At 42.1% G+C, this 26,425-nt stretch overlaps 1 protein-coding gene across 4 annotated transcripts; it reads right to left on the minus strand.

The window, feature by feature from the left end:
- Positions 1 to 10,579: 10,579 nt before the first annotated feature.
- cep63 (centrosomal protein 63) lies at positions 10,580 to 26,419 on the minus strand. 4 transcript variants are annotated; one of them, XM_085150301.1, is made up of 15 exons: positions 26,031 to 26,145; positions 25,401 to 25,500; positions 24,725 to 24,820; positions 24,511 to 24,600; positions 24,308 to 24,421; positions 24,079 to 24,228; positions 23,657 to 23,790; positions 22,921 to 23,064; positions 22,376 to 22,478; positions 22,095 to 22,292; positions 21,076 to 21,162; positions 20,739 to 20,941; positions 20,274 to 20,592; positions 19,991 to 20,183; positions 10,580 to 19,270 (listed from the first exon to the last, which is right to left on the minus strand). In XM_085150301.1, the coding sequence occupies exons 2-15, from the start codon at positions 25,437 to 25,439 to the stop codon at positions 19,182 to 19,184; spliced, it is 1,959 nt and encodes a 652-aa protein (XP_085006427.1). In that variant the 5' UTR covers positions 25,440 to 25,500; positions 26,031 to 26,145; the 3' UTR covers positions 10,580 to 19,181. The 4 variants fall into 4 exon arrangements, with proteins under 4 accessions (XP_085006427.1, XP_085006425.1, XP_085006424.1 ...); XM_085150299.1 differs by lacking the exon at positions 25,401 to 25,500 and adding an exon at positions 26,297 to 26,419 and having other exon boundaries at positions 10,584 to 19,240; positions 26,031 to 26,208; XM_085150298.1 differs by lacking the exon at positions 25,401 to 25,500 and adding an exon at positions 26,297 to 26,419 and having other exon boundaries at positions 10,584 to 19,270; positions 26,031 to 26,208.
- Between the last annotated feature and the right edge of the window lie 6 nt (positions 26,420 to 26,425).

Below are 26,425 nucleotides of genomic sequence, written 5' to 3' on the forward strand. Positions count from 1 at the left end.
CAGGGTCACCTGGTCCAGCCCTAACTATATGCTTTAGCAAAAAGGAAAGTTTTAAGCCTAATCTTAAAAGTAGAGATAGTGTCTGTCTCCCGAATCCAAACTGGAAGCTGGTTCCACAGAAGAGGGGCCTGAAAACTGAAGGCTCTCCCTCTCATTCTACTTTTAAATACTCTAGGAACAACAAGTAGGCCTGCAGAGCGAGAGCGAAGTGCTCTAATAGGGTGATATGGTACCACAAGGTCATTAAGATAAGATGGGGCCTGATTATTTAAGACCTTGTATGTGAGGAGCAGGATTTTGAATTCAATTCTGGATTTAACAGGAAGCCAATGAAGGGAAGCCAAAACAGGAGAAATATGCTCTCTCTTTCTAGTCCCTGTCAGTACTCTTGCTGCAGCATTTTGGATTAACTGAAGGCTTTTCAGTGAGTTTTTTGGACATCCTGATAATAATGAATTGCAGTAGTCCAGCCTGGAAGTAATAAATGCATGAACTAGTTTTTCAGCGTCACTCTGAGACAGGATATTTCTAATTTTAGCGATGTTGCGCAAATGGAAGAACGCAGTCTTACATATTTGTTTAATATGTGCGTTGAAGGACATATCCTGGTCAAAAATGACTCCAAGGTTCCTCACAGTGTTACTGGAGGCCAAGGTAATGCCATCCAGAGTAAGAATCTGGTTAGATACCATATTTCTAAGCTTTTCAGCACCGAGTACAATGACCTCAGTTTTATCTGAGTTAAGAAGCAGAAAGTTAGTGGCCATCCAAGTCTTTATGTCTTTAAGACATTCCTGCAGTTTAACTAATTGGTGTGTGTTATCTGGCTTCATGGACAGATAGAGCTGGGTGTCATCTGCATAGCAGTGAAAATGTATGCTATGTCTTCTAATGATGCTGCCTAGGGGAAGCATGTATAATGTAAACAGAATTGGTCCTAGCACTGAACCCTGTGGAACTCCATAATTAACCTCAGTGTGAGAAGAGGACTCTCCATTTACATGCACAAATTGGAGTCTATTAGATAGATATGATACAAACCACTGCAGTGCAATACCTGTAATACCTACAGCATGTTCTAATCGCTCTAATAGGATATTATGGTCAACAGTATCGAATGCTGCACTAAGGTCAAGAAGGACAAGCACAGAGATGAGTCCACTGTCAGAGGCCATAAGAAGATCATTTGTAACCTTCACTAAAGCTGTTTCTGTGCTGTGATGAGCCCTGAAACCTGACTGAAACTCTTCAAATAAACCATTCCTCTGCAGATGATCTGTTAGCTGTTTGACAACTGCTCTTTCAAGGATTTTTGATATGAAAGGAAGGTTGGAGATTGGCCTATAATTAGCTAAGACTGCTGGGTCTAGAGATGGCTTTTTGAGTAAAGGTTTAACGGCAGCCACCTTGAAGGCCTGTGGTACATAGCCGATTATTAGAGATAGGTTGATCATATATAAGATCGAATAATTAATCAATGGCAGGACTTCTTTGAGCAGTTTTGTAGGAATGGGGTCTAAAAGACACGTTGATGGTTTGGAGGAAGTAATTATTGAAGTTAACTCAGAAAGATCGATTGGAGAAAAAGAGTCTAACTTAACATCAATGGTACTAAGAGTAGATGTAGATAATATTACATCTGTGGGATGATTATTGGTAATTTTTTCTCTAATGATAAAAATTTTATTTGTGAAGAAGTTCATGAAGTCATCACTAGTTAACGTTAAAGGGATGGTTGGCTCAAAAGAGCTCTGACTTTTTGTCAGCCTGGCTACAGTGCTGAAGAGAAACCTGGGGTTGTTCTTATTTTCTTCAATCAGTGATGAGTAGTAAGCTGTTCTGGCTTTGCGGAGGGCTTTCTTATAAAGCAACAAACTATTTCTCCAGGCTAAATGATGATCCTCTAAATTTGTGACACGCCATTTCCTCTCCAGATTACGAGTCATCTGCTTTAGGGTACGTGTTTGAGAATTATACCACGGGGTCAGGTACTTCTGATTAGAGGCCTTAGTTTTCACTGGAGCTACAGTATCCAGAGTCGTACGTAGTGAGGAGGTGAAATTATTAACAAGATAATCGACCTCTGTTGGGGTATCGTTCAGATAGCTGCTCTGCTCTGTGTTGGTACAGGGCATTGACGATGATAACAGTGGCTGGATTATATTCTTAAACTTAGTTACAGCGCTTTCAGAAAGACATCTACTTTGATAAAGTCCACTTTCCACTGCTGCGTAATCAATTATTGTAAATGTAAATGTTATCAAGAAATGATCAGACAGGAGAGGGTTTTCAGGAAACACTGTTAAATGTTCAGTTTCTATGCCATATGTTAGAACAAGATCTAGAGTGTGATTAAAGTGAATGTTTGTTTAGCCTCAGGCTAAACATTTCTGTGGTTGTTAGCTTTCTGAAAAGGATGGACCCAACAGAAACTTGCAGATCACAAGGTATGCCCGCCCATCACAATCTCCAGCTTTCTCCTGATTTATGAAGATCATAATCTCCATACTGAACATCGTGTTGTATTAAATGCGACTTTTAACCAGCAACAAACCAGAATATCACATCAAGGGAGTTTTTACTGAGCTCATAGATCATGTAAGCTGTAGCCTCTTTTTCCTCATTTTTCTATACAATGTTATACAGTTGTTATTTATAACTATAGACTCGCCCCCTGCTTTTCATAAAAAAGAATGCATGCTTAAGGCACTTCCATACTGGCTTCACTTTCTAGCCCCAGAACCCATGTCCACCTTTTATGGCTATCTAACTATAGACGATCACAGTCAAACATTCCAGCTATTTTCCCTGTTCAAAGTTCTTCTCTTCTTGAATTTTTGTTTCCTTGTACATTTGTACCTGTTTTATTGACCTTTCATTTGCCTGCTCATCCTCACCTGGTTTGTTGTCTGCCCACCCCTGAATGATCTCAGACCCGATAAAAGCTTTGGATTTGGAGCTTTTACTCTGTCCTGCGTTTTGGTCCTCTTGCTCTGTGATCCTTATACACAAACTTGACATTTGACACAAACTCGGTAACAGATTTTATACCTGCTACACTGAGCTGCAGATGAAAAATTATGTCATATCACTGAGACCTGGACTAATCTTTATTTCTTTTGTTTGCATGGACCTGGTAAATATTTAAGCTGCAGCCCGTGCCAGTTAATTGCAGTGTGTATGTGTGGACATGGAGGGGAGAGGGGCGACGTGAGGCATGCTGCCTGCCAGCTGTCCGCGGACTGAAACCCCCCTTCCCCTCCTTTAATAAGAGCTCTGAGAGATGCATTGTTCTCCCAAGAAAGCAGACATGATGGGGGCAGCCCTGCCATCTGCTGTTCTCCCCTCCACCTCAAACACCGGCTGCATGTGGATGTAGACCCTGGGATCAGCTGGCAGTGGGGGCTGTGCAGCAGTAATGTTATTGAGTGCATGAACACCATCAAACTGATCCAGTGATTTGAGGTTGTAGTGAGTGTAAACAAGTCTTCTCTTTTTAATGTGATGCTCGCAGCCGACAGTGCAGGTTGCTTTATCTTAAACAGTCACAGGCATCGATTTGCATGGCAGTTGAAGTCCAACAGCTGCTAAAGAATGCTGAAGAACTGATAAACAGGTTTCACCATTTCATGATCCTCTGGATAAGCTTAGGTTTATGACACCTCACACATTTGTCTATATGTAATGAGACAGAATGATGCCGGTATCTGTACATTCAGTCTTTGGTTCAGCGCAGGTTCTTCTGGCTTCAAAACTGGCCTTTGGTGGGTCACTATGCACATAAGCATAACTGACCCACATACAGTTGGGGCAAAGAATCAGTTTGACTTTACAGAAGCCTGTGAATTCCCCTGGTATTTTTAGCCATATGATAAACAAAAAATGCATTTTAAGCTTGAGTGAAGGAAAGTAGTTAGTCTGATCATTTTAATGTAATATCAAAGCCTATTCAGAGGGTGCTAATATTTTTATTAGCAGGTAAAACCCTAATATATAAAAGATTAATATAGACAAAGTAATGTCACCCATTGGGTAGTGTAGCACTGATATTTTGAAACCAAACGTAACAAAGTGAAGAACACTACACGCTCATGGGTTAAACAATTACCTACATGATACAACAGCCCCCTTTTTGACTCCATTTGGGATCATACTTAATAAAATAGAATTTAAGACTTGAAATGTCAGTTGAAACTATAAAGTCATTATGAAAGTGATCAAGTATGAGTGACTGTGCATTCCTGTTGCCTGGAAATTAGATTATGCAACCTTTCCCACGCTACAAACAACAGTAATTTCCAGGTACTTCTGTCTCAGCATTGTATAGCAGGCTACATGAGAAGTCAAACACCTAATAATCAGACCATAAATCATTAAAACAAAGCAAACAGCAATGCAAGTCACTTGGTGGAATAAACCCATTATAGAAAAAAAAACATTTTTGTTTAATAAAGTTTTTATTCTTTTAAAGACATATTTATAGAAATATTTTGGGAAAAACAGAATATCCAGGTGAGTCATTACCAAAGACTAGAGTGAGAGTTTTGCCAAGCTAAGTAATTGCTGGGTAGCCCTGTCTCCTAGCTTCCTGTCTTTAAGCTAGGCTAATTAGCTGAAGCATTTTTTAAATCGTCTTTAAAGTTTGACAGTGGACACATTTACAAATTTTCATCCATATACAGGTATAAAGGGTAAATGCATCTGGAAGTGTTGCTGTGTGTGCTTATGTTTGTCATTTTAGTTTCTCTTTGCTACTTTTTGCCAGTTAGCTTCTGGTTGCAGCTTATATTTAGCATTTCATCACATTTACACAGTAGTAAAACAGTCATTTTAAGTGTGTTATCAGTTTTATTTGCTCTAAAGTAAAAACCCACTCAGCTATTTCTGTTTTTTAGAAGCAAATCTCAAACTTTTAGCTGGAGGGTTATTTTTAGCGTATGCCTAAACATCGAGATGTGGCCATCAAAAGACCTCATCTCCTAAAAAATACAGTTGTGTACAACCAAACTCTATTCAGGTATAATCACAAAGTCATTTCAGCTTCATCGAGATTTGGTATCCCTGTCACTGTTGGTAGAATAAGCAGCCCTTTCAGATGTCTGGTTCCTTCAAGATCTTCTCCAAGAAGGTTTGTCATGTCTCCCAGCACAGTGTCAAGAATGTGGTCACTGATATATCCTGAGCTGACAGGCACGTAGAAGGGCATCAACCCACCAGGAGGACTGGTATAAGGTCTTTTGTGTGAGGAGGAACAGGAGGAGCACTGCCAGAGCCCTACAGAATAATCTCCAGTGGGGTACTCCTGCATGTTTCTAGAGATGCTCTGCGGAATGTTATGCTGCCTGCAACATCGTATAGCATGACCAGTTTGGAGCTAGGTCAGTGATGGTCTGGGAAGGTGGTTTGCCGATTGCTGTTAAATACTAGGATAAAATCCTCATACCCTTGTCAGATCATATGTTGTATTGGGCCCTAGGTTCCTCCTGGTGTAAGAATACCCATCCCCATGTCTAAATGTTACCAAGAGTGCCTAAAGGGCATATATTGTATACAGTGGGGCAAAAAAGTATTTAGTCAGCCACCGATTGTGCAAGTTCCCCCACTTAAAATTATGACAGAGGTCAGTAATTTGCACCAGAGGTACACTTCAACTGTGAGAGACAGAATGTGAAAAAAAAATTCATGAATTCACATGGTAGGATTTGTAAAGAATTTATTCGTAAATCAGGGTGGAAAATAAGTATTTGGTCAATAACAAAAATACAACTCAATACTTTGTAACATAACCTTTGTTGGCAATAACAGAGGTCAAACGTTTACTATAGGTCTTTACCAGGTTTGCACACACAGTAGCTGGTATTTTGGCCCATTCCTCCATGCAGATCTTCTCAAGAGCAGTGATGTTTTGGGGCTGTCGCCGAGCAACACGGACTTTCAACTCCCGCCACAGATTTTCTATGGGGTTGAGGTCTGGAGACTGGCTAGGCCACTCCAGGACTTTCAAATGCTTCTTACGGAGCCACTCCTTTGTTGCCCGGGCGGTGTGTTTTGGATCATTGTCATGTTGGAAGACCCAGCCTCGTTTCATCTTCAAAGTTCTCACTGATGGAAGGAGGTTTTGGCTCAAAATCTCACGATACTTGGCCCCATTCATTCTGTCCTTAACACGGATCAGTCGTCCTGTCCCCTTGGCAGAAAAACAGCCCCATAGCATGATGTTTCCACCCCCATGCTTCACAGTAGGTATGGTGTTCTTGGGATGCAACTCAGTATTCTTCTTCCTCCAAACACGACGAGTTGAGTTTATACCAAAAAGTTCTACTTTGGTTTCATCTGACCACATGACATTCTCCCAATCCTCTGCTGTATCATCCATGTGCTCTCTGGCAAACTTCAGACAGGCCTGGACATGCACTGGCTTCAGCAGCGGAACACGTCTGGCACTGCGGGATTTGATTCCCTGCCGTTGTAGTGTGTTACTGATGGTGACCTTTGTTACTTTGGTCCCAGCTCTCTGCAGGTCATTCACCAGGTCCCCCCGTGTGGTTCTGGGATCTTTGCTCACCGTTCTCATGATCATTTTGACCCCACGGGATGAGATCTTGCGTGGAGCCCCAGATTGAGGGAGATTATCAGTGGTCTTGTATGTCTTCCATTTTCTGATGATTGCTCCCACAGTTGATTTTTTCACACCAAGCTGCTTGCCTATTGTAGATTCACTCTTCCCAGTCTGGTGCAGGTCTACAATTCTTTTCCTGGTGTCCTTCGAAAGCTCTTTGGTCTTGGCCATGGCGGAGTTTGGAGTCTGACTGGTTGAGGCTGTGGACAGGTGTCTTTTATACAGATGATGAGGTCAAACAGGTGCCATTCATACAGGTAACGAGTGGGGGACAGAAAAGCTTCTTACAGAAGACGTTACAGGTCTGTGAGAGCCAGGGATTTTCCTTGTTTGAGGTGACCAAATACTTATTTTCCACCCTGATTTACGAATAAATTCTTTACAAATCCTACCATGTGAATTCATGGATTTTTTTTTCACATTCTGTCTCTCACAGTTGAAGTGTACCTCTGGTGCAAATTACTGACCTCTGTCATCATTTTAAGTGGGGGAACTTGCACAATCGGTGGCTGACTAAATACTTTTTTGCCCCACTGTATATTCCAGGTTTACATGTGTCTCATACTTGTTTCTTACAGGTGGCAGGTGTTATGGCTGTGTACTCCTCGGGTAAGAAAGGTAGAAAGTCTAATTTACGCCATATTTTCGAGGATGATTGCCATCAGAAGTGATACCTAAGATCAGTCACTGGGACCTGTTGATGGGCTGACTGGGCCAACACAAAGCAGACTGCGATCTGGGCGCACCGCCCTTGGTATGTGAGGTGGGACAAGCCTGGTGCTTCAGCAGCTCCTTTTGTTTTCCAGAAAGGAGGAAATGGCCGCATTCCTCACATTACCATGTGCATGGGGTCTAACTGAGCTTCCAGTCTGCTGTTCTACGGGGAACAACAGGAGGTTAACCGGCAGCCACTGACAGTTTCTTTTAATGGGGGGGCTCTTCAATGAATAACACTGCTGCATGGCTGTCCCAATTCATGACTTCAAACCTTTTCTTAGCTGACAGTAGCTTTGAATCACTTACAGGATTGGACTAAGATAAGCGTAAAAAAGCACACCAACTCCTACAAACCAAATACACCCCTTCTACATGAAGTGGATTTTTTCATTGTATGTGTGAGTATTTACCAATTCTGAAAGCAGCAGATAGTGGAGACACCTTGTGTGTGTCCTGACACTCCAAACACATGAGCAGCCATGTTTGGTTTGGAGGTGAAAAACATTTACAAGTGTCTGACTTACAGCAGGTCTAACATGAAACGGTCTCTTGCACCTGATGACATCAGAAATTCCTCACCTCACCATGAAGGTAAACAAGTGACACTGAACCAGCGAGGGACAGTAAACAGGACTGTGCCTGTGGGTGATGCTGTTTACAGATAAGACAAGGACACATATTTCCACGAGTGCCCTGTGGGCTTCTTTACGGAAACGGCATTTAGGGTGATTCAGGTCAACAGTTAAAGTTTTGTTTCACTGGAAAACCATTGAGATACAAGCGCGGCATTCCAGCCGCAAGCGCTGATGACTGGGCCGTTACGCAGGTTGAGGTGTTACTTGCAAGCATGTGCACGTTATACTCTGTTTCAAACACACCTAAAGACTCTGCTGTTGAAGAGTCATTTCTGTTATAGAAATCCGCCCAAGGCGTGCATGGGTAGTTTTTGCATTGCATCATGTCACAAAAAACAGCAGGCATGTGGACACCCGCTTGGAGCCCCGAGATCACCATTCAAGGACAAAATTGACATCACTCTGAACCAAGAAGACTGAAGAATACTATAACTATTAAATTCTGAATAAAAGAATAATGTCATGGGGATAAAGTCCATCTTTTTATACCGTCTGTGGCTGAGGTTAACATCTTTCCTTGAAAAAACCCAGCATGTGCTTGTAAATAAATATTACAGTTTGAAATTAAGCATACTGGATTTGAATGCTGCTGACCATCTGCTTTATGGGCCGATGTCTAAGAGCGACCGCTGTGGTGATATTCATGCCTACAGGTTCACCTACACGTTATCTCATTTACCAGAACAGATCAATTCTTCTTCTTCTCACACAAATAAAAGTGAAACCAGCCAGAGCAACGCGCTTTATGAATAACTTCTGATTCTAGGTGCTTAAAGAATGAGATGAGGATGGCAGTTTTAATTTGCGCCTCCTCGCCTCAGAGACCGTAGCCAAAGTGTTTCGAAGGCCACCTTCAAAGGCAGGTTAGGGCAGACTCTTTCTCTGCTGCGTTAAACACAGTGAAAGCTTTCAAGTCAACCGCTTGTCAAGTTCACACAAAGAACACGGTGTGAAAGGCTTTTCTATTATCACTGTGCCTTTGTATTTTTTGAGTAATGGTAATTTTATTTTTAAAGCCTTCCAAGTCTAAAAATATCGCTGAGGTAATGATGTCTCTGATATAAAATGAGAAGGTGCCGATGTGACATCCAAGCTGTGTAAACACCAGAACAGCTGATCCACAGACATTCCACGTGGTTACTGTTGCAGAAACCTTTGGAAGATGTTGAGCTCATTTTAGCCGTTTCGGGAGAAACAAGCAACGTTTGTTTGGCTCACAACACACAACTTGTGTCGACAGACAACACAAGCTTTCTTCTGAAGCCGTCCCTTTGAATGTTGCCCAATGTTGGAAAAATCATATCTAAAGAATTTGGGAAACAAGAGGTTATCAAATGAACTCTGCAGATTTTTATCAAACATGTAAAATTCAATAAACTTCATCTCAAAAGCTGGCAAATTCCCGTATCACAGTGGCCAAGACATTTAGCAATACCCCTTAAAACAGCTAAAATTGACTTAGAATTGGATTTTTAAAAATAAAGACAAAGAAAGGATTTGTGAAGGCCTGCATGTCTGACTCTATTAACTCTGCTGCTGCTGAGCCAGCGTCAACATAAAAAGTTGACTTTTGTGAGAATCTTAATGAATGGCTGACTTTTGAAACCACACTGGGGTTTAGTTGGGTTTCACAGGGCTTCAGGCCAAGAGGCAGATGTTTTGTGGAAACAAAGCGCTGCTCAGTATCTACTGCCCTGCAGCTCAGAGGCAGATGCACCTGTCGGGCCCCCACCATATGGACTCCTGCAACAAGAATGCACTGTATACAAAACAGAAAGAAGGCTGCACGTACATTACAGCCACTCCAAAATACAAAGAGGAACACCTGGAGTATGTTGCTGCGGTCTGTAAAAAAAAAGAAAAGAAAATCAACCTGCTACCATCTCTTTGCCTGATCCAAACTCTTCAACATGCGTGGATCCAAAAAAGTACCACAAGCCTCAGCAATCAGCCTCGTGTCAACGCTGTTGCTGTATGTGTTTGCACATATAAGTTCGCCTGCCCCCTCCCCAATCCGTGCAGACCCTTTGTGAGCAGATGGCTGGGATAAAGCTTCCAGGCCAGATAAAGACGTCTCCTAAAGCCACGGTGAGGGCAAAACCTCTCAGTCTGAACCATCTGCCAAGCACTAGAGATGGATGTCTCGGTGCTGGAAGCCTGGAAATGGCAGCGTGTCAGACGGAGAGCAGGTGGTCGACCTCCAGACACCAAATATCTTTGATACTGGAAGGGCTGAACACTGAGATATCCATTGTAAAGCCAGTAATAAAAGGGTTAATCACTACATTTATAATCCCCTTACCCCCCAAAACAAAAGCAAATCTCTGAATCTGAAAATGATTAAACACACTAACACCACATAGTTAACAATACATTGTCAGTATAATATTCTAATTTGGGCAAATTTTAAGTTCTTGTTTTGCTGATATTTTGCATTAATATGAATCAAGTAAGCCAGAAATATGATGAAGTAATTAGTCATCAAAAGCTGTAACGACCCACTAATAAAATTTATGAGGTTCTGAAAAGTGTAATGTCTTTCAACATAACAAGGACATTTAAATAAATGTCATTTATAAAACTATAGATTAATATTAAGCTTTTGAAGTAGGACTATTTTTTTTTTTTTACTACACTTTGTTATTCAATTTGCCAAATAATCATGAATAACAATATGATGTCTAAGCTCTTGTTTTTCACATAATAACAGGACAAACGGCTGCATATGAGCCTGAAGAATCATGGTTTTAGTCAGTGCTTCTAACCAGCAGCATTTTGAGCTAATTTAGTGACCAGTGCATCAAATACAGCAGATAAGTGCTGAAAACACAGCGAGCACCTGGTGGATGTTGTCTTCATACACGTTTTTAGGACTAATGCCACTTCTCATATTCTACATCCAGCTTACGTAAAGTAGTCTTTTTAGGTCAGGTACTAAACACTGAAGACTTTAAACAATGCAAATACCTGACATGTTTTTAACAGCGTGCTTTAGCAGGACAGACATTAAGAGCATCTGAAACCCCGTAAGTTTGAAAAATATAAACAAATGCATCAGAAAATATGAATGAGAACATTTGCTATATGCGTGCTGTGTGTGTGTTTTCTCTGTATCTTGTCATTGCCTGAATTAAAGTTTGAAAAACCTTTGTTTAGTTTGAATCAGATCAGAATCGTCCCTTTTGTCAAAGAGGAGTAACTCATCACTTTGGCTGTAAATCTTCTGAGTTTATTCTTAATCAATGTCTCTCCCCAGAGGATCCGACTTTGGCTCATGTTTGGATATATTTATTATTGAATCCGAGTGTGGCAGCAAAGGTTATTGTATGAGGGCTGACACGGTTTCCTCTGTCTGCCCCCACCTTTGTCCCAAATGTCTGACTTTGTGTTTCTGGCAATTTGCTCCCATTGTGCAGCACTTCCTGATAGGAGGCACTCTGAAAGACTGGGCTCAGTCAACTGCAAAGGAATGTGACATTCCTTTCTAAAATTACGGATGTTTCGCTGGATTTTGAGGGCCGATTTCTGCCAGTTTTCCACCGTAGTGTTTGGAGAAAGTGTTTCTGGGGCAGACTGCGTATATCCTAAACTTCAACCATGATTGGCTGCAACAGACTGGACGCCAGCAAAGATTTACATTGGTGCCAGCCATATTTATAGTTATTTGTTCTATGGTGGACAATTCAAAATATTAATATCTACCATTATTACACAGATAACAATAAAAGATGAAAATGTTACTGCATATTTACTGACATGCAACATGTTTGTACTTCTGAGCTGTTAAAATGGTCTTTAATATTCAGCATCAGTTATATTGTTATGTCTTTGCTTTATTATTCATACATTTAAGTTTGATATTTTCTTGTATTAAAGAATCTAATGAATATCAGTCTGTGTGGCTAAATCTGACTTGTCTCCATGGTGGATCTGTGTTAATTCAGGTCCCTTTTTAAATGAAAAACACAAACCCTACAGTAACTTTAGCATATTGTAGGTGTGCAAAATGTCAACTTTAAGCTACAAAAACTGTTCAACTTATAGACCTTCAAAGTATACAAGGTTAGGTTGATACTTTTTTAAGATCTCATAACTTCAAAAGAACTATATTAAACGGTCTCACAGACATAAGCTACATTCACGAGTGTTAAAAAATTACTTGGAAATGTGTTTATTTATTTACACAGAAGGAATTCCGGCTAGAAGATGAGCCTGATATCAAATGTAGGTTAAAACAACAAAAAAATAGACATTTCATCTGCTCCAACTTGCTCTGAGCAGCCACCTATGGTGATAAAAGCCTTGAATGTTTATCCTAAATGCACTTTTTGAAGTTTTCTCTAGTGAATTATGAGAACCTGATCAAACATCCAAGGTACCTGTTTCTGCTCCTCAGGATCACAGACCTTAAACTGGTGCAGTTTATTCAAACCATGATATATCTCCACACCAATGCTAATCGTGTTGAACAAAAAACATATTGTGGCTTCAAATTCTGTCATGTGGTGCACAAAGCATTAAAAAAAATGCTCTAAATGACTTAACTTCCAGATACTTAATTATGATAAAAGAAATTATACTTTTATCAGAGTTCCACTATTAACTAACCACAGCATTCAGATGATCAAGGTGAGTCTTTATTTGACATTTGTAGCACATTTCCCCTAATGATCTCTTTAAAGGCACGCACATGAGGATTTCTACACCAACAGACATAACCTGTTCATATTCTCAAGAACTACGTCAGCACAAAGGTTTGGTAAATAGACGTCTTAAGTAAACAAATGTAAAGAGGCACAGGTCTGCTGTGATAACCTCCATCTCCAGATGGCAGACTGCCGTTAAAGGGAAGGGAAACATGAGACAGAAGAGTGGAAGGGTCAGACGTCAGGAATGAGGAAATCCCACCCTTTGCCCAAGCAGATAGAGAACAGGAAGCAAAGCCATTTGCATACAAATTCACTCTCTTTGGAGCAACGTGTAGCTCAGGGAGAGCACGTTAAGAGCATGGGAGGAGACCTGCAGCCCGCTGATAGTGCAGTGACAGGTGGTTACTACGTGCCCGATGGCATTCTTAGACGGCAGGGGGGCAATGATAAATAGGAAGTATTCAGAACATACTCCTTAGAATTTAATTTTCTGAATGTGGAGCAAGGAGGCGAGAAGGAAAAGAAACACTCAGTTGGATCAACATGTCTAAAGCTCATATTGAGAGTTCCAGGGAGCAGCTACCAAATGCAAGTTTGCTTAATTTCTCGTAGTTGAATGCAAAAGGCCTCACCAGGCCATAAAACTGTTGGCCACTTTTCCAGTTACCTTTAATCCTCTGAAAATGGTGAGCTGTGTTGTAATTCCTTATGTTAAACCCCTAAATTATGACTGAAATTTTAACTGGCTGATTTGCTGTGGTGGATTGTATCAGTCCAAATACTTGGCTCTAACTATCCACTGATAAAAAAAAAAAAAGTTGAACATAAACAGAGCCTGATGAACAAGAGTGTTTAAATTAAAATCTCTCCAATTACTTTGAATGTCTGTAATACGTTAATTATTCCAATACTTTTGTGCAACCGTTTAGTTTATGCTGAAAATTGGTGGTATTGTCCAAATACTCACATACTTTAATGTATTATTAATATACATATAGTGCAGTTCAATTTCCTCTACGGCCCAAATGAAAAAAAAAAAAACCTCTTTACTTCATTTCTGCTACATTAAGCAAACATTTCCACTTTAAATTTCTACCTTACTGATGCTGTGACCTGTCCCAACAAGGGAATAAATAAATACCTAACAACTACCAACTGACATTAAACACTTGCAACACTCACATACCTGAGATAATGTTTGTGTAGCAAACACATTCTTGGCCTGTGTTTGCATTTTTTAAAGCTTTGTCACTTCTTCCCAAACATGTCAAACACATTTAAAGCCGCAGATGAGTTTAAACCACAGCACACCTGATTAAAAATGAAACGTCAGATCTGAATCCTCAACAGGAGGAGCGGCCGTTAGAGCCCGCTGATTTATGAGCCGGCCCGCCTGCAGAGTGATCACCACAGGTGATGACGATTTTCTCTCTGATCTCCCACAACACTGACGACTTTATGGCCTGTGTAATTAAAGACTTAAATGCACAGTCGCCTCAGAGTTGACCCAGGCATGAAAGAGGGGGAAACTGATGAGGGTCAATAATTTCTGTAGAGCAAATGAGAAGGTACCTGCTGCAGCACATAGGTGCAAATCTAAGACATAAAAGGAGTATTGACTGGTGCAGGGTTGGATGTTTCAGCCTCCTGCATACTTCAGGGAAAACTGGGAGAAAAGGGTATTGTTGGAGTAGAGAGATTCAGTTTTGATAACGCTGCTGTTATCTGCCCCCACCTCTTTGTCAAGTGACAACAGCTGCCTGAAAGTAATGGACCATGAAGTCTTCCCTCTTGAGAACCGCGTGTATACACATTTGTACACAATCCACTAAGCTATCAGATTTCTTTTCAATTTGTTTGGTTGATATGAAAACAGCCATGTTTTGATGGCATGTTTGACCACTGAAGGAAGCACTTTGTCTGTGTGTTTTTTCCACACAGGCATTTTTGGCTCACGATCATTTATTCACAGTAAACCGAAGCATTCTCCGCAATTGTCCCTGAAATAACTCATGAAACAAACACTAACGTCCACCATATTTTCGGCATAGTTTACTTATAAACTGGTGACATCTACCTTTTATTTACAATCTGACAGCCTCTGGTTCTAGATTTATTTCAAAGGGTCATCGTTTGCGTTTTTGCCATTCCGATGCTTCACAATAAGTTGCCATGCAAGTTTTTTCGAACCCAAGCATTACCATATTTGGACAAGAGAGTGGAGTGCCAACTTAGCTGGTTAAATTAATAAACATGGGTCAGAACATCTGGGTCAGAAGATTATGCACGAGTGCCTAAAACCTGCATTCTGTCTGAATGCCACCAGATGGCGATAGCTGCGGCTGCAAAAAGGTCTATAAATGTCAATAAGAAAACAAGTTTCTGACTTCTGTAAACACATTCCTGTTGAGTTCATAGGCTCAGTCACTCATTGGGGTTTATATTGAATAAAAGAAGTCTATTTTTATCATTTTTGTCACACACACAGGAAAATGAAGGATCACACGTGGTATTAATCAGTGGCTAGCAAGCTGTTAATCATAATCAGTTTTACAAACCTGCCCACCTCGTCACATCCGTTTTTTTTTTATAACCAAGATGGCGATGGAGGAAAGGTTTGTTTTGAATCTTCAACAAACAAACATGTGATGTCATGGTAGCTACAGTCATGTTTTGTATTAACTTTGTATTAAGAGCGAGAGAAGCTAATTAACCACAAACTAGCGAGGCAATCTGTGCAAAATTCAAGTGACAGTGAAAGAGCTAAAATAGTTTCACAAAGCAGAAAACTTCCTTTGGTTTACATCTCCACAGTGTCATGGAAAGACGAGAAGGGTTTTTTTTTTTTTTACTCTAAATGAGGAAGGACGTCACATCTTCAGGCTCTTCTCTCGGAAAGATGTACAAATCAAAACATGTTCGGCTGTTTATGTCACTGCGACTGAAAGAATGTAAACTGACTTTTCCCCTTACCAATTCATCAGCGTATCCCAGGATGCTTTTAGGGCGTAGATTATAATCACTTGCTGTCTATTGTTTTGTTTTCTCTCTACTTTCTCTTCAGGCTTCAAGCAAATCACCCCATGTTTAATCTCAAACAATCGCTTTATTCAGTGTTTTAACAAGTCGTGCATATTAGGTTGCAGGAAAATACTATATATGTAACTAAAAATCCAACATAAAAGTGATCGCATCATCATCATGATCGCCTGCACCTAAATGCACAAGGAGAAAATACGGCATCGAGGTCGCACTCAACCTGTGCATGCCATTGCATAAGACAGAAAGAACGAGGGTAGCCCGGGGGTGTTTGCAAGGGGAGATCTGCAAATTAATTGCATGAGGCGATCCAAACAGATGACCTCATTAGCCATCGGTGGACAAGGAATGCTCTAAATAGCTTTTACACAAGACAACATCAAATAATTCCTGTTCTTACTCAGCTGAATATCAAAAAGTTACTATCTGCTCTGTTTTTTCAAGAATTTCAATTCATTTTGCTTCAGGGCTAAAGGATAGTGTGGAAGGAATTCAAAACTCCTGCAGGCACACACACACAAATACCAGCCTGGTATGGATCCAAAGTATAAATCTTACTGTCAGTCTTACAAGTTTTCTGATTCTATGGAAATACTCAAAAAAACATGAGCACATAAAGCATCAAAGGTCTAAGTATTCCTGTTACTATGTATGACAGAGGTGGGCCTCCTTCTTCCCAGCAGAGGGCCAGACTGGCTGAGACTCAGCAGGAGAAGAGTCACACACTGAAGTCTATGACAAAGCTGGTACCGTGAATTACAACAGACAGCAGTCACAGCCAGACCAGTGTTAACTTGTAGCACCGCTGGTATGTTTGCAGGAATATTGACAATCCTGACAATGTTTGTGGTTTCTGTGCCAGACAGCCTGCAGATTTTCAGCTGGCTTTGATTAACTGGAGCAAAGCCGTACTGGCTGTGGGTTTCTTTGACTGTCTTACCAGGTTTGAAATGTTGTACCTACTTTAGCATCAACATCACTGCCTGCAAAGTAGAACTGAGTGATCCAGGAGATGTGTGGGTTACACCATTGAAGGGTTTGCTGTGTGAATGATTAGAAAACTGATCCAACATCCAGTCTTTAATCATCAGCATCATTCAGACTAAACTGGTGCAGTTTACTGAAACTCTATCCCATGATAGTGATACTCCAAGAAAAAAAAAAAAAACAGTTTCTTTTAAGCCGACCTTAGATGTTTTGTTAGCGCTGGAAATTTCTTGTGGACATCTCCATTACTTAAGAGATTATGAGTTGCAAAAATAACATGAATTAAAAGTCCCAAATTCAAAGCCACTTTCATGCACTTTCAGGGCCTTTACGTCATACAATGTTTAGGGTATGAAGACAAAATTTTGCATGCTACTGTACAGAAAAAGTTGTGATCCCAGCACTTATTCCACCTCTGTTTACATACTACCGTACAAACACACACTGTAACTGGGACACTTGTTAACATGCTCATTGTGTGTTAGAGGAAAGAGCCTTTTCCTCGTTGCCTCTCTGACTCTGTTGCCGCGCCGATAAGAGCGCGCCCCTCTGTCTCTGCAGCATTCCAAGCATCCTGCAGCAAACGTCAGCCGCCATATTGCCGCACGAGAAGAGTCCAGCAGCAGCCTGCACCCACTCCCTTTGACCCCCATCTTCCAACACTGTCCACACACACACTCTTAAGAACAATGGGACGTTCCTGTCATATGAGGGACATGGCTGGAAGTAGAGGTGGAACACACGCGAAGCACGTCTGGCATGTTCAGAGAGGAATGTGCAACAAAGAGTACATGCAAGCAGCAACAATTCTGGGAAAAGTTATTATCTTGTGAAAGAAGTTCAGCAACTCACAAAAATACATATTAAATATGACATCCATCAAGGTACAACAACGTGTGAGAAGCGATTAACCGTCTGAGTCACGCTAAACCCACATTTGAGGCCTTTTTGGTAACATTTCTAAAGCAATCTCTGACCTCCGATAAGTTCAAATATTGAAAGGGTTGAAAACCTCTTTCAATGCTACAAGCTTGCAACCACTTAATGCTGAGAAATCTCAAAATCTGCTGGCAAATCAAACCGGTCTGCTCTGAGAAATCCCCACGAACCTGCACTGCCTCAGCCATTCAGAGATAAGTCAGCCTTTACACAAACAATCAAGCTTCATTCTTTATTCCCGTGACAAGATCTTACAGATAGCAGAAATTCCTCAAACAAATACCCCGAATATCTCAATCCATCAAGATCAGTTGATAACTGTGAGCCGATATTCCCACAGAGGATTCACTAATTTGCTTGTGTATTTGATGTCGGGTATTTCGAAGGACATTCGGTGAGGTGTTAGACCCTCTTGTGAGCCCACACAGCTCTCTCTGAATTACAGCATATCGCCAGATAACAGGAGAATTAAACTTGGCAGCTGCTCTGCCATTGACTTGTGCAGATTTGTAACCGCCTGTGATGTCTCCCTCTGCTGGTTCTCTGAGGTAAAGGATGGGAAACAAGGTCAACGCACTTCATCTCTCTTTTGTCTGAAACAAATCGCGGAAGTAATGAAGGACGGAGAAAGGGCCGACTCTGATGACTTCATTATAATTTCTTGCACAGTCATCAATAGTCTCATCACTTTGCAGCCATCTTGAAATCCATCAACTTTGAGGGAGGATGTATTTTGAACAGTTAACGATTAAAAACGAGTCAAATTTGATCAAACGTGCTTTAAAATTTTTAGCAAAATGACAAAGTCATGCCGAGCGGCACTGACTTCACCAGTCCAGATAGCTTTTGCAGTAATTTCTCAAAGCCTTGCCTCAAAGCAAGTCCTCGAGGTGGTAGGTGTCCTCTCGTGTTGCATCAAACTACCAGCATCAACCCCGAGAAGGTGAAAAGACTTCAGTTCGTTAAACTAATCATCTTACAGCCTGAATTTATTTTCTGTGAATTATTACATAAGTAAATCAATTCCTCCTCCCTTTTACTTAGGCCCCTTCAAGGAATCTCAGCACATATAAAAACCTTTTCACCTCCCTCTGCAGAGAGTCAGAGGATTGCCTGCCTTGCCAAATTCCTGAGCGCTGTTTGTTGGAGCTTTAAGCGCTCATAAAGCAGGCTCGCGAATACCAAAGTGAGAAGTCAGCGAGCTCAGCTGAACATCACTTCTCTTTTGTTATTGTAACATTATGAAGGCAAAAATGAAAAACACATACTTCTCGAGATTTGTTTCCCACTTTATTTCCATTCGATCAGAGCGTCCTTCACTGGGAGAGCAGTAAATTGTCCCCACGCCCCCCCCTCGGCTTTTTCGCCGGTGCACATGGAAGAAATTAACATTCCATCAGCTTTCTAATGATGAGGACGAAGCACGCCGCAGGGGATGAAGGTCCATGACAGCATTGGCACGGTGCACGCATTCCTGCGCTCGACGGGCTGGAGGGCCTCTGCAGACGGGTGTTGATGATGGGGTGTGTGTGTGTGTGTGTGTGTTTGACTCTCCCTCCATCATGGACACAGTGTAAACGATGTGGTATTTTTAAGTTATGACAGACATATGGGGAGGATGGACCCTCCTTTGGCTCGCTGCACCGTCAGTCTGTCTGGATGGAAATGCAAACGTCCCATCGATGCTGCATTCCAGACAATAAAATAAAATATGCAGGTCAAGAAAAACAAAAAAACAAAAACAGCAGTTTGGACCAACCGAGTTCTCCTACTCAAACTTCATCATCTTGTCCTTCTACCTGGACATTTGACTTACGTGGTGTTCGAACACATTCCTCCTGCTTCCTCAATCTTGCAGTGCAGGATTTAGGGCAGCATCTTGTCAATCACAAGGGAGGCATGCCTTAAAGCATATAAGTTTAACTGCCTCCTGGACACTAAAGGGGATGACCGTTTGCGAAGTAGACATCACGTTGTTCTCATTATGACCTCAAGCAACAGACTGAGCCCATAGATTTATCAGGAAAGTGTTACACAAAGTCACAGGCAAAGGGAGACACTGGCCATTTTTCCCAGACTTCAAATTAAATGGATTTGTTTTGCTACAGTGGGAGTCGCCCCCTGCTGGCCATTAGAAAAAATACAGCTTCAAGGCACTTTCTGGCTTCACTTTTCAGACCTGGAAGCTACATTCAGCTTCTTCCAGCACACAGATAAACACACATTCAAGTGTAACAGCCTACAACCTTTACTACAGACGGTTGTTAAGGAACACTTGGTTTAACTCGAGGCGTAAATGTGAAAAAACACTCAATCAAGGGACGCGCTAACCCATCTGCGATCATTCATGATAATATAATAAAGCACAAGAACACAGTTGGCACTGTTGTGACTCCATCACTGACCATCCTGCACTGACATCTGGGCAGACTCCAGCTCCGAGCTGCTGTGCAGGAACGTGGAGAGCGTCTTGTTGTTCTTCTCCTTCATCCCGAAGATGTGGCTGTCCAAACTCTGCAGCAGCTCCTCAGTCCGTAGGTTCTCTTCCTCCAGGAAACGAGTGACCACTGTGTCTGTCAGCGATGCAGACAAAAGGTCCTAAAGAGGGAAGAAAAATGCAACTTTAGGATTCATCACCCCAAAAAACTAAACTAAATGTTACAGGACATCATTTTTGATGAGGCTCACCTCTGAAGAGGGAGACGAAATCTCTTTATCGCTGCTGGTCAGAGAGTCTCCCGGGCTCGAGTTTTGTCCATCAGCTGCAGATTTGCTGGAGCTTAGGACCGGCACAGAGTTTCTCGTGGACAGTCTTGTTGTGGTGCTGCTGCTGGAGGACGAGGAGGCAGATGAATGAGGCCTGCTACCTTGGGACTGGCTGCGGGACAGACCTGTGGACGTCTTGGACGAGGTTTGAAGTTCTTTAAAGAGCATCTGGATCTCTCCTTCATAGCGAGTGGTGTTCTCTAGAGCCTGAGCTTTTCTGACTTGCATGTTCTCCTGTGGCCTGTGACAAAATAACACCCCAAACTATTTAAATCTAATATGGAAAAAACACTTTATATCTTAGTTTTTACAAAATACTGAAAATCTTCCTCTTTTACAGGCGACCACTGTTGGAAAGTAGCCTGTCTGTGTACATATACTCGCTACCTGTTAAACGTAGGCTGCTCTTGGTCAGTCGCAGCATGGCTGAGCACAGCGTGTTCATATTTATCCTGACTGCTCTGATTGGAGGCCTCAAGTTGTGACTGCATCTCAGCGAGTGTCTGCCTTAACTGCCGATTCTCCTGCTCCAGGCTGCTCAGAGAAGACACATAACTCTCCCTCAGGGAGGCAAGCGGGGAGCCTCCCCTCTGTGGAGCGATGAGTGATTCAGAGGGGTAAAATGACAGAGGAGTGATTCGGACTTAGTAAAAAAGCACAGAAGAGGCACAAAGAAGGCTCCTGTCTGTAACATGAGTGATGACTGATATCGAAGCAGACAAACCTTTGGTGACTGAGGCTGCAGTCTCTGCAGCAGACCTTTCAGGTGCTGGTTCTCAGCCTGTACCATCTCCAGCTGTGCCTGAGTCATCTGTGAAAGAATGAGAAAAATGATAATGAACCTGAAAGAATACAACATAATTTCACATTTGGCATAAAACAGGCTGCATTAATCTGCCGGAGATACAGAATAAATGCTAAGAAATAGCAAACCAGCCGTCAGGAAATCGAGGTTTGTGAGTAAGTGTCTTATTTATCAAAGCGCCTGTAAAAACAAGTTTATACAAAATGTAAAGTGAAAGCAAGTGTATGTGAACACAGATGAATTCCATTCGCATAAGTTAAAGATTTTTCAACCTCTGTGATTGATTATACTCCTCCTGTTGAATATAAATGTACCAATATTTCTTAGGTGGGAAACAAACAGGCTCTAGAGCAGGGGTGTCGAAATCCAGGCCTCGAGAGCTGGTGTCCTGCAGGTTTTAGGTCTCACCCTGGGTCAACAACACATCTGAATCACATGATTAGTTCATTACCAGGCCTCAGAAGAACTTCAAGACATGTTGAGGAGGTAATTTAGCCATTTGTATGAGCTGTGTTGGATCAAGGACACATCTAAAACCTGCAGGGCACTGGCCCTCAAGGCCTGGAGTTTGACACCTGTGCTCTAGAGAGCTAATTACACAAACGGAGAGCAGCAAAGGACGGGACGTTACACCATCAGCTTGTTTTTCTGGGTAAACGCTTCAAGTTTCACTGTCCAGTCCCTGCCCAGTACAGCATTCATGCAGTCCATTAATCTAGATCATTTATAAACTTGCTGTTATTAGCAGAAGATGCTTTAAGGGGCCTTGGATGGCTGTCAATCGCTCAGCCCAGTTATCTCCATTTTTAAAGGGATTGCTGCTCATAGAGGCTCGTCTGATCATTCCAGTTTTCTCTCTAGAAGAAATTCTGCAAAGTCTTTACCTACATAATCACTGTTTTTGTGAACTGGCGCTGCATTGAACTGAATTAACTCACTTTGAGCTCAGCAGACTTCTTCTCTGATCGCTCCGCCTCATTGCGAAGCTGCTGCTCGATGCTGGACGAGGAGGCGCTCAGACTGGTGACAGCGAGGTCGCGCTCGTGCAGCTCGCTGGTCAGCTTTGACACCTCCTTTCTCATTCCCTCAACTTCGCCGCTGTGAGTCTGCCTGGCCCGCTCAAGGTCCTCTCTGAGCTGTAGATCAAACGTAGGCAGGACATGAGGTAGTGACGCAGAGCTGATGAAAAAAAAAAATGAACAAAAACAAAAACACAGACCCTTTTCGCTTCAGCCATAGAAGAGTCACATTCAGCTTTCAGGCTTCGCAGTTCTTGCTCCGTCTTCAAGTTGTCATCTCTCTGTTTACTCACCACCTGCAGCCTGAGTCCAGACAAATAAAAGCAATGACTCGCACAGAAAAAAGATCTGAATGAAATCCACTGACAACTCTGTGTACTCTGCATTTTTTTCTTAATTTACTTCAGGTTGATTTCAGTGCATATACACATTTAAAAAGGACCACTGAGGTCCAAAGACATTCAAAAGCTACATTGCATAAATATTCAATATTCCCAGACAAGGACTAAAAAATATTAGCATCACTTTGCAACTTTTTGCTCCCACGGTTCCTTTTCTCCTGATAGCTGAATCCTAAAATACTTCTGATTTGGAGAAAAGTGATTCGGTGTGTAATTTTTCTTCTGGTGATATAAATCAGGTGCACCCCATTCCCACTCACTATTTGCTTCAGCTCAAGACAGGACTAAAAGACTAAAAAACTAACTTGGGTTTTGGACTACATGAAGGGGCGGACTAACATTACCTCTCTTTGAGACATGCCAGTTCAGCCTTGAGATGACCCTGATATGCTTGGGCACCTTGGAGCTTGGCTGCAGTCTTCTCCAGCTCTTGTCTGAGGATTTCCACACCGCTGCAGCCCTGAGCTACCAGACAGTCTTCCAGAGAGCTGCACAAGAACATCACGCAAAGCCACAGGATGGCAACCTTTATGATGGACAATCGCTAATTGTTTTTCCCAACAGAAAACATCAGAAGATGAAGAAAAGATGTTAGGAGGATGTGTTGATTCATGCAGGCTGGATAAAAGTATCACTTCATTACTAATGTTGTAATTTTAAATAAACAGGCTTGTTCACTAGGGACGGGAGAACCATGAAACAATCATTAAAGATTAGAAAAACTACAGTATGAAAAGTACAGACCGTGGCTGCAGTGGACACTTGTTGTGGTTTTCAACACTCGGGTCGTATTTAACAGTCGCTGACAGACCAACAACAGCACAAGCAGGAGTAGCCCACAGACCGGTTATACCACATTTTTCACACTCCCTACATCTACAACTGACACAGTCTGCAGGTAGATGGCCAGTTTGCTTAGCATTTAAAGAATTTGATCAGCTCTCGTTTTGGCTGCGGATACTTCAGAGTCAGTCACTTGGAAAGCTACAGTGCTACAAAGCAATATCCTGCCTACAGTGTGGACGCAGTACGCCCCCTTCTGTATAAGTTGCTGAACTACATCGCTAGACATACACCCACCGAATGACTTGATCTTTAGCTTGCAGTGATTGGTTGAATCTGGCTGTTTCGTTACGAAGTCTTTGGCGCTCAAGACTGGCTTGCCGCACAAATGCACCCTGGGAGTCCAGCTCCTCCCATTCCTCAGAAAGCACCTGCAAAACAGCGGATCCTCAGCTGATTAAAACATATTTTAACCTGGCACCTATGAGGAACTTTGAGCTTGTAAATGCTTAACTGAAAAATCAACATTAAGAGGTTTATGGGCACTGGATTAAATGTTAAAGCTCAGTTTCTCGACACTGATAAAGTTAATCGGTAGACTAAAGTCTTTTTCATTTAACTTTTCTTTCAGGCTTAATACATGTCGGAGAAACTTGTTGTGAGTGTTGTTTAATTGGAAATCTTCAGTCCTATCACCTTCCCCAGGTTTCTGAACCTACCTGCCAACTCTCAAGTGGTCGGAGACGCTCCAGTTCCAGCTCCTGCGTGTGCAGACTTCTCTGAGCTTTTTCCAGCTGAGAGCGCAGGCGCTGCACCTCCAGACAGCAATCCCTGTGCTCCCTCTCCACTTGGTGCGCTGCCCACTGGGACTGGAAACAACAGAAAACGCGTGGTGAATAAAACAAACAAGCCTCTGCTTTCTTCACATGCTGAAGTCACTGAACTTACTTTTATGTGTGAGAGCTCATCTTTCAAGCTCTTATTCTCGGTCTCCAGGATTGTGAGCTCCTGCCGGCTCTGGGTGCGCTGTTGCTCCCACTCCAGAGAGCGCTGATGATATTCCTGCAGAGAGAGGGGAGCTTCATTATACCTCACATACCCAGAAGACAGCAGCAGTCCAATGGCATGACTGGGGTGATGTCAGGGTTCACCTTCTGGAGGTCTGTCTCTTTCACTCCTGCGTTAGCGTCCTTGAGGTGTTTGCGCTGAAGCTTATGGTAACTTCTCTTTAACTTATCCAACTGCAGGAATAAAAATGCACTTACTATATTTGAAATCATGCAGGAGAGTGAGTACAAACAGAAAAACTGTAAACTTCTGCCCAAGCAAAAGCAGAAAAGATTTGTAACAGACAAGTTTTTGCACCTCTTCACGGAGTTTGTGCAGTTGCTGCTCGTACTTGGCGGCTAACTCTTGTGGACAAGTCTTGACATCTTCAAGCTGCTTGCGGAGTAATCCAATCTACAGTCATGGGTGAGGACAGTAATGGTGTTGGAAAGAGTTAATATGAGCACTCAATTTATGAGTTGTGTTAGCAACTATCTTATATTGAGGCTATGCTCATCACCAGCTGCATATTTTTATTTTTGGTCTCTACTCAAAATGCTCTTTATTTATTCACACTGAGCCTTGACGCACCACCCCACTTCATCGTTGGTGCCCAACAAAAATTGCAGGTTCACAATCTACAAATTGTATCATCATCAAATTATCAACAAAAATAAAGGATCCAAATCTAGTTTTACTTAAACAAAGGCTGATTTAATCATATCAACAACATCCATTTTTCTTTTCCTCATCTGACGTTGCTTTTTGGCGGCAGCAGACGAAGCAACACCGCTGGGAAACCTTCAAAAGGGAGCAAGTGTCCTGATTAGAGGCCATCTCAACTTGCTCTTTTTAACAGCGAGGAGCAGTGCCTCGACTCTGAGCTCCCTCCAGATCTCCTGGCTCCTAATCCTACCGCTACACCCAGACTCACTTCAGCTGCTTGTATCTACCACCACACTCGTTAGGTCATTCTCCAGATTTCAGCACGTACTTTAGGAGTTTGCAGGCACATCACACTCCACGTTCCCATCACTTTAGGTGCAGGCCCTCATCCTGGCTGCAAACTGCTCCAGTGCATGCTGATGGTCATGCTGTGATGAAGAATAATATCTGTTGGATGCAAACTGACTGAATAACCTCATCAGGAAGGCCGAATCTGTAGTCGGTGTGAAGCTCATCAACCTGGAGATTCTTTTAACCTCACTGTCTGAGAGTCTGCTGCTATCAGACTCTTTAATTCATCTACTTGGGTCAGACCCACACATACTGATCAAGACTAAACACACCTCACTGCACTCTGCCACAAAGTATATGTGCACACCTAGCAGCACCGTTTACCTGTTAATGTCCCAGAAACATTAATGTTAATATGTATGTCCTTTTATATTTATATCTTGAAGTTTCGCTGATCTGATCATTTGCACAACACAGGGATGTGATTTTGAGGTTCCCACAATGGACACCTCCTCACACCGGCTACACTTTGATATCCTGTCCATGAACATCACTAACGGGATCGAGGGAGGAGTACCAATACTGGATCAACACGTGTACACATCATTATTTATCTTTTAGAACTTTGCTCCTGTTTAGTATAAACTCTTAGGCTCTTCTATTTCACCTCCAGGTCCCTCCGTTCAATTGTGCTCCTTGAGTTTAAAAGTTCCTCTTCTCTACTTTTCAGCCTGAGCTCCAAGGCGCGGTTCTCATCTTCCCACTTCTTCTTCTGATCGTTGATCATGATGTCAATTTGTCGCATCAGTTCTTGAAGCTCCGGCTCACACGATGAAAGGACTGAGCTGAAAGAAAAAGCCAAATAACGAAAAGGGTGTAATTTCTGTAAATGCTCATGGCCCAAGTTAGTTCTTTAAGCGCAGTGCAAGTTACCTCAGATCAGGGCTGTGCATCGACCCCAGAAAAGCCTCCATCTGGTTCAAAGTAACGTCAGTCCTGTTAGTAACTTAAAGCGGACTGGCTTAGCGGGCGCGTTTCACGTGCCCTTTCCCTACGCAAGAA

Source organism: Neolamprologus multifasciatus, chromosome 23 (assembly GCF_963576455.1).
Source record: "Neolamprologus multifasciatus chromosome 23, fNeoMul1.2, whole genome shotgun sequence".
NCBI classification, from domain to species: domain Eukaryota; kingdom Metazoa; phylum Chordata; class Actinopteri; order Cichliformes; family Cichlidae; genus Neolamprologus; species Neolamprologus multifasciatus.